The sequence below is a fragment of the Microtus ochrogaster genome, linkage group LG2 (assembly GCF_000317375.1).
Source record: "Microtus ochrogaster isolate Prairie Vole_2 linkage group LG2, MicOch1.0, whole genome shotgun sequence".
Taxonomy (NCBI): Eukaryota; Metazoa; Chordata; class Mammalia; order Rodentia; family Cricetidae; genus Microtus; species Microtus ochrogaster.
In genome coordinates this window covers 52106797-52115512 of record NC_022028.1, presented here as the reverse complement: position 1 = coordinate 52115512, position 8716 = coordinate 52106797, and the positions used below count along the sequence as shown (strand labels likewise).

The 8716-nt window shown below is 49.9% G+C and overlaps 1 protein-coding gene and 1 pseudogene across 1 annotated transcript in view; one reads left to right on the top strand and one right to left on the bottom strand.

Annotated features, from left to right (window-relative positions):
- The window catches only part of LOC101998797, a 2035-nt pseudogene extending 1023 nt beyond the window's left edge, over positions 1 to 1012 (bottom strand).
- Positions 1 to 8716, top strand: part of Def6 (DEF6, guanine nucleotide exchange factor) — a 26251-nt gene that overhangs the window by 16087 nt on the left and 1448 nt on the right. The window contains exons 6-9 of the mRNA XM_005360361.2: positions 4120 to 4228; positions 4344 to 4642; positions 6265 to 6431; positions 6521 to 6719. Of these exons, the coding sequence (XP_005360418.1) occupies positions 4120 to 4228; positions 4344 to 4642; positions 6265 to 6431; positions 6521 to 6719 (774 nt within the window). The remainder of the gene's footprint in view (positions 1 to 4119; positions 4229 to 4343; positions 4643 to 6264; positions 6432 to 6520; positions 6720 to 8716) is intronic.

The window sequence follows — 8716 nt, the reverse complement described above, 5'->3', positions numbered from 1 at the left end:
TCCTCTTCCTCTTCCTCTTCCTCTTCCTCTTCAGAGTCTGTATCACTGGGAGGTGCCCTAGGAGGGCCAAAAGATGGAAATCTATCCCCACTATCTGCCTATTTCAACTTCCGCTTCTTGCTTCTTGCTCTTCTTGATTCGAGACCGTTGTTCCCCATCCCCAGGAGCCGGTCGAGGCCTCTGAAGCACCCCAAAGCCAGCCCCACCTTCTGGTCTGAACTTTCTGTTCTTTTGGTCCTTCTTTCTTTTTTTAAAAAAATAATTTACTTGGATTCATTTTATGTGCATCAGTGTGAAGGTGTCAGATCCCCTGGAACTGGAGTGTCAGACAGTTGTGAGCTGTCATGTGGGTGCTGGGAATTGAACCCAGGTCCTCTGGAAGAGCAGTCAGTGCTCTTAACCCCTGAGCCATCACTTCAGCCCCATTGGTCCTTCTTTCGAGGCTGAGAAAGGTCCCCCTGGGAAAGTGGCACGGGAGGGGGGGTGAGAGCAGCAGGGGACCGGGAGGTATGCGTCAGGGACCTGGGAGACAGCGGGAATGACAGAGTGGCGCCGTCAGGGGCCTCTTTGCTAGGAGGGATGTAACCTGCACAAGCCAAGACAAAACTGCAGAGTTTGTTGAAATCCTCAGTTGTTCACTGCTGTTACTCTGGTGGCTGGCTGAGTCTCTGGCTTAAGAGTCGGAGGTGAATCTTTGGGACTAGGCTCCGCCATGGCTTCCAGCATTGTCCCCTCCTCTCCATCCGGTCCGGCAACCCCTTCCTCTAAGCCAGGACTCCCGGCGCTGCCTTGGGTGCTCCGTGTTCCTAGGGCCTTGCTCCACAGAAGTGTCTGCTTTGGCGCAGTTGAGACTCCAGTCTGCTACCACCACCCCCCTCTACCACTGCCTCCCACACTCTCTTAATCTTTCAAGATGATTTGTGCTGCCCAAATATTCCTGGATTCTGGAGAGCAGTTAAGTTACCAAGGACTACCCTCTCAGAGAAAATTAACGCTTCGTTTCCCAGCAAACAGTTGACATTAGCTTGGCTGCTTGTGGTGGGATAGTGTGCCCACCTCTCCTGTCCCTACTGGGATTTGGTTTGGCTTGGGCTTGCAACAGGTTTTGATCATGGTGTCGAAACCGCTGTGAGTACAGCTGCCCTGCCATGTCCAGAAGATAATGCGTTCCTTCTAGCCATCAGCTGCCTCAGGCTCTCACACTCCCCTCCAAAATGATCCCTGAACCTTGGGAGGGAGTTCGCAGTATGCCCACTCCTTTTAGGGCTGAGCATTTTGCAATCTCTTACGTGGCCGGTTATGCATCACTGTGTTTACCACCATCTACCGTGCACAGAAGCTTCTCAATTGAGGGATGAGAGATGCTTTGGTCTCGGGGACCAGTGATGCGTCATTGGGACTTAGTGTAACACTCTGCCCTTCGGCGACATAAATTGTAGTGGCTTCTCCTCTAGGGCCTATGACCTGTCTAAGCCATAGGTAGCTAAATAATGGTGTCAGTATGGATTTCTGAAGCATGATTAATAAAAACTCAGAGACAGAAACTGGGATTCAACTGAAGGTCAGAAAAGCAAAACAGCCAGCCATTGGCTCTTACCTCTACCTCAGTCTGAAAAGGCGATCCCACCTCCAGGAATCTCAGAATGATACTGTGTCTGAGAGCTGTCTCCTCCCATTTTATAATCCTCCCTAGGGCTCCTAGAGCTGAGATCAAGGGCGTGCACCACTACCGCTGGTTTCTATGACAAGCTGGTGTGGCTGCTGGGATTAATTTAAAGGTGTATGTTATTGTTGCCTGGTCTGTAAGGCTGGTCAGTGTGACTGCTTTACTTTTCTGGTCCTCAGGCGAGCTTTATTTATTAAGATACAAATGAAATGCTACTACAGGTTTCAATCTGTGAAGTGGGATGCCGATCTAATCAGAAAGTGGTTGGTTACTCCCATGGTGGCCATGACTCTTTGCCCCAGTGGGCGTGTCTTTCAGGTCAGTCATTATTGTAGCTTGTAGCACGACTGAGGACGACTTTTCTCCACTGTCATGAACCTTCTTCCAGCACTGTAGAAGCCAGCCAGTAGAGAGAAAGCTCCTAAGTTCACACCAGCTTGGTTTTTGCCATGTTCTGAGACTCAAGCCTTCAGCAATGGGGCCTGTCAGCCTCTGAAGTAAATTCCAACAGCCTGTGATGTTTGGGGATCTATGGGACCTCAGGGGCCAACAACTCCAAAAATGACTCACACCTGGCACTGGGTTTCTCAATATTTATTTTTCTGTTTAATTTTATGTGTCTGTGTACCTGAGTGTGTGTCTGTGCACCATATGTGTTCAGGAACCTGGGAGGTAAGAAGAGTCAGGGCTACTGGAACTAGAGTTAATGACAACTGTGGGCTGCCATGTGAGCGCTGGGGACCAAAGCCAGATCCTCTGCGTGGGCAGCCAGCCAGCACTCCTAACTGCTGAACCACCGCTCCAGCCCCAGGCACGGGACATATTTCTACTGGATATGTATTCATTTCTCTTTGATCCATACTTATATAGGAGTAGAATTGCTGGAACATATGATAATTCTAACTTTTGAGGAAATGCCAATTTTTTTCAACAGTTGTATCATCTGATACACTCATCAATGGGACCTAAGTATTACAGTTTCTCTATATCTTTGTTTATTACATTTTTTATATAATCTCTATATCTTTGTTTTTACATTATACTAAAGATTTGTTAAGGGCTTCCAGCACTCAAGAGACTGAGGCAGGGAAGTCAGGAGGTAGAGGTCAACCTGGGCTACGTATCAAAACCTTGTCTCAAGAAAAAATAATCAGTTACCTAAGGCTATATACATTTTTTTTTTCGTTTTTTGAGACATGGTTTCTCTGTAGCTTTGGAGCTTGTCCTGGAACTAGCTCTTGTAGACCAGACTGGCCTCGAACTCACAGAGATCCGCCTGTCTCTGCCTCTCAGGGTTGGGATTAAAAGCGAGCACCACCCGCCTGGCTGGCTGTATACAATTTTGTTACATAAGTAAACAGGTGTTGAACAAGCCTCCAGACATCTCAGAACCAGTTTCTTTCTCTGTGAAGTGATGCCTGACAGGAATATATGACCACAGATAAATGTTGTATAGAAAACATCAGTGCAGGGTGGTTAAGAACACTGGTTGCTCTTCCAGAGGACCCAGGTTCAATTCCCAGCATCCCCATGACAGTTTGTAACTATAGTAACTCCAGTTCCAGAGGATCTAAAACCTTCATACAGACATACATGCAGAAAACACCTATGCACATAAAATAAAGATAAATAAGTCATCAAAAATGTTAAAACAAATAAACCCCCACCAGTACAGGGCTGGGTATGTTGTGGTGCACATCTTTAATCCCAGCCCTTGGGAAACAGGAGCTCAAGGCCAGCCTGGTCTATGTAGTGAATTACAGAACAATTAAGACTATACTGTGAGACCCTGTCTCAAAAAACAAAAAAGAAAGAAAACACTACTGTAAACCGGGTAGTGGTGGCACACACCTTTAATCCAAGCACTCGGGAGGCAGAGGCAGGCAGATGTCTGTGAGTTCGAGCCCAGCCTGGTCTACAAGAGCTAGTTCCAGGACAGGCTCCAATGCTACACAGAGAATTCCTGTCTCAAAAAACCAAAAAGAAAAAACAAAGCAAAACAAAAAACACCACTACTGTAGACAACTGTTATTTTCCACAGAACATAAGTTTAGTGGAGCCAAAAACCCCAGACACACCCCTGTACCATTATTCTCCCCAAACCCTTGAAAGACAGGTGACGTTTGAGAGACTAGCTGGAAAGCAGTTGCAGGCGGTGAGGACTCAGGCACACGTTTAAGCGTGTACTATATGCTAAACCTTGTGGAGAGATACCAAGATGAAAATGGCGCCAGCTAGCCTTCAGAGAACGAAAACGAGAACTGTGGGCACACAGGCACCCCATAACTAACCATCCACCATCCCAGACCATGCATACTCCCGTCAGGGTGGGGGAAGGTCCTAGAGAAGAGGTCAGTGGGGGGGGTGTGTCTAGAGCTGGGTTACTTCTAAGGCAGATATGGTCCCCATCTCAGTGAAATCATCTGACCCGGGGCCATCTACCCCTTTCCTAGGTGCTTCAGGACCGCGAAGGAAAGCGCTGCGTGTTTTGTGTGAAGACGGCTAGCCGCACCTACGAGATGAGCGCCTCAGACACGCGCCAGCGCCAGGAGTGGACGGCCGGTGAGTGCCGGTCTGGGTCTAGCTGGGCCTCGGTCACTTCATCCGAGCGACCCTTGGACGCTCTTGGCCGTGGTGGCCTAGACCCCGGCTGACTCCGTCCCGCTCGGCCCCGTAGCCATCCAGACCGCGATCCGGCTGCAGGCGGAGGGGAAGACGTCGCTGCATAAGGACCTGAAGCAGAAGCGACGAGAGCAGCGGGAGCAGCGCGAGCGGCGCCGGGCAGCCAAGGAGGAGGAACTGCTGCGATTGCAGCAGCTGCAGGAGGAGAAGGAGAGGAAGCTGCAGGAGCTGGAGCTGCTGCAGGAGGCGCAACGTCAGGCAGAGCGGCTGCTGCAGGAGGAGGAGGAGCGCCGCCGCAGCCAGCACCGGGAGCTGCAACAGGCTCTGGAGGGCCAGCTGCGGGAGGCGGAGCAGGTGAGGCTGTCCAGAGGGCGGGGCTTGAATAGGGGGCGGAGCCTCTGGGAGGGAGTCGGGTGGGTCAGGGTCATGACAGAAGAGTGACCGGAAGAGGACCAGGGCTGGGCCTACGTACAGTGCAGGGCGTCTGGAGGATGCTATGAGAGGGCCTTAGAGAGGGTGGAGCTGTAGGCTGATGGACGAACGGAGAGTAGAAGTTGAAGGATGCTGTAGGCGGGGCCTGAACAAAGGGTGGATCCCGTGGGGTGGAGGATGTTGTGGGCGTGACCTAATAAGTGGTGGGGAGGGGCCGTAATGGTGGGTAGAGCCTAGGGCAAACCCCTGGTATAGATGGGACCTAGCTCAGAAATCTTTTCTGGGGTCAGGACTTGGGCCGAAAAAGCTGGTGATTGTAAATGGTTTGGAATGAAGTCCGTCTAGACTTGAACCACATTTTAACAAAACCAGTTTGGGGACTATAGGCTGGGATTAGTTAGGTAGGACACACGAAGGCCGAGTAGACACGCAGAAGCAATTGAATTTATAATTTGAGAAAACTCGGTTCTAGGCCATCGAGCTGGTTCAGCTGGTAAAGTCGCTTCCCGCACAAACCTAGCATCCTGAATTCTATTCCTGGAACCCCCTAAAGACAGGCAGAGGAAACTGCCTCCACAAAGCTGTCCTCTGGCCGCCATAGGCATGTTGTGGCATGTGTGCCCATTACGCCTCCACCGTAAGAGCTGTAAGAACCCAGCACGTGCTAAGTCTCCCTGTATCAGCAACTAAAACTCTGTTCCTGGAGCTAGGCTGAGGATTCAGTGAAGAAATACTTGTAAGAAATTCAATAAAGCCAGGCAGGGTGCCTCATGCCTCTAATCTCAGCACTGGAGAGGTGGAGGCAGGAAGCTCAAGAGTTCAAGGTCATTCTTGCTACCTAGAGAGTCTGAGGCCAGCCTGGACCTCCTGAGACCCTGCCTCAAAGAACCAAGAGGGGCTGGAGTGATGGCCCCGCAGTTAAGAGCCCTGGCTGCTGTTTCAGAGGACCCAGCTTGGGCTCCCAGCACCCACATGGCAGCTCAAAACCAGCCAGCAGATCCCACACCCTCTTCTGGCCTCTGTGGGCACTGTCCACACGTAGTGCACAGACAGTTATGCAGCTAAAACACCCATGCACATGAATAAAAACTTTTAAATAATAAAAAATTCAATACCTTTTGGTTGTCCTAATAACTGCAGTCCCTGACACCTACCATAATATTATAATTGTTATGGTAGGAGTTAGGAAGGGATTACCGTAATTTAATATGTTATTTTATTGTAATATAACATAGTATGATGTTTAATTACATATAATTATAATTGGTGTTGTTTTGTGAGGTGCTGGCTAGCAAACACAGGTCCGCGGGCATACTAGGCAAGCCCTCTGCCGCTGAGCTACAGCCCCAGCAAACGCCTAATTATTATTTCTAAGGCCAGTGGAAGGAAAGAATAATTTGAGGCATCAGGCTCTTGGACAGGTCAAATCAAGGAAACCCCAACTAAAGATCCTCCAATACAAACAGCCAGGCAGAGCCAGGGAGAGGCAGTAGCAGTAGCCTGTCTCCCCCGGAGTCCCACTGACCGGCTCTGCGCTCCCACAGGCCCGGGCATCTATGCAGGCTGAGATGGAGCTGAAAAAGGAAGAGGCTGCCCGGCAGCGGCAACGCATCGCCGAACTGGAGGAGATGCAGGAGCGGCTGCAGGAAGCCCTGCAACTGGAGGTGAAAGCTAGGCGGGATGAGGAGGCCGTACGCCTTGCACAGACCAGGTAACCGCACGAGGACGGAGTCCCTTTTCCGCCAGCGCCTGAGCGCCCCCCTCCACGCCCCGCTCTGAGGTTCCTATGCGCTCCTGCAGACTACTGGAGGAGGAGGAGGAGAAGCTGAAGCAGCTGATGCATCTGAAGGAAGAGCAGGAGCGCTACATCGAGCGAGCACAGCAGGAGAAGGAGGAGATGCAGCAGGAGATGGCGCTGCAGAGCCGTTCCCTGCAGCAAGCCCAGCTGCAGCTGGAGGAGGTGCGGCTGAACCGGCAGAGGGCGGACGAGGACGTGGAGGTGAGACACCCGCGGGAACCGGGAGAAACTGGGGGAACCAGTGTGTCATTGCGCCTGCCCCAGGGCCAAGCTACCTTGCTTTACACTCGCTGGCTGTGTTACCGCCTACAGATTGCTTAACCTCTCTGAGTCTGAAGCTCTGGGAAAGGAAACAGATAACTCCTGTTACCACAATGAAACAAGCTAATACGTGGTATTTAGTATGTAAATACAGAACGCACCTGTGGCTGTATTTGCCAATAGTATAACTAACCCGAGCAGAATTTCCCCTCCTCCTCTTCTAAGCCCTAGGTTTGTACACACTCCTTAGAGCTTGAATCTCTGTAGATAAGGGTTCTAGTTTTTTTTTTTATTAAGCATTTACATTTTTTATTTCCTTTTGTATGTGTGGTTGCTTTGTCTGCATGTATGTCTATGTACTGTGGGCAGGCAGCACCCACCGTGTCCAGAAAGTGGTAGTATTGGACCCCCGGTGACTGGAGTTACAGACACTTGTGAGCTATCCTGTGGGTGTCCCACCCTGGTCCTCTAAGAACCATCTCTCCAGTACAAAGATGTCTTTTAGGGTCTGGGGATGCGGCTCAGTTTGTAGAGGACTTACCTGGCGTGCACAAAGCCCCGGTTCACTCCCCAGCACTGTTTGCATCAGGCACTGAGGCTGTAATCTCAGCACTCAAGAGTTGGACAAGGGCTAAAAGCACCTGGCTACTCTTCCAGAGGACCCAGGTTCGATTCCCAGCACCCACATGGTAGCTCACAGCTGTCTAGTTCCAGGTGATCTGACACCTTCACTCCAATGCACATAAAATAAAGCTATATAAAATCTTAGAAGCAAACAAACAAATAAAAAAAAAAGAGTTGGACAGGGAAGGATCAGAAGTTCACAGTCATCACCGCCTGCATAATGAGTCTGAACACACAAGACCCTGTCTCATAAAGGGAAATTAAATAAATACATTTTAAAAAAAGCTTTTGCTGGGCTTTAGTGCTAGGCCTTTAGATCCTAGCACTCAGGAGATAGAGGCAAGTGTATCTCTGTTGAGTTCTAGGCCAGCCTGGTCTACAGAGCGTTCAGGCCGGCCAGAGCTACATAGTGAGAACGCGTGCTGCTCTTCCAGAGGACCTGAGTTCAATGCCCAGCACCTACATCAGCGGGCTCCCAGCCATCTGTGGCTGCAGCTCCAGTGAGATCCAACTCCTCTGGCCTCCGTGGGCACCTGCACTCCTGTGTACCCAGATGCAATATAATAATTTTTTTGTTGTTGTTGTTTTAAGACGGGTTTCTGTGTAGCTTTGAATCCTGTCCTGGAACTCACTCTGTAGACCAGGCTGGCCTCGAACTCACAGAGATCTGCCTACCTCTGCCTCCTGAATGCTGACATTAAAGGCATATGTCACCACCACCTGGTGACATACATAATTTAAAATAATAAATATAAATCTTAAAAGGGCTTTATTTATTTTTTTCTGGCTGGCATAGTCATTGCAAAAACAATGCAGACTGGAGAGTTGGCGCAGTGGTTAAGAACATTTGCTGCTCTTACAGAGGACTCAGGCTGAGTTGCTAGCACCCTAGGTCACAGCCACCTATAACAACACAAAAATGCATAACATAGGAAGGGTGGGCCTGCCCACTCGCCCTGCTTAGGGCTCTGGATTCTGGCGCAGAGACTCCCCCACGAAGTCCTAGAGGATTTGTTAAACAATGGTTTGGTATTCAGTGTATGTACCTGGGTTTGTTGGTTAACCTGTTTCAAATTTGTCTGTGTTAGCTTCTGCTCAGGAAGTTAGATAAAACAGGAACTGCGTTTAGCGTGTCTTAGCAGCTCGGGGAATGAAAATGATGATCACTGAACCTTTGGGGGGACACAAGTCCCCTGAAATTGGAGGCAGACTCTGACTTTTTTTTTTTTTTTTTTTTTTTTTGTTTTTTGAGACAGGGTTTCTCTGTGGCTTTGGAGCCTGTCCTGGCACTAGCTCTGTAAGACCAGGCTGGT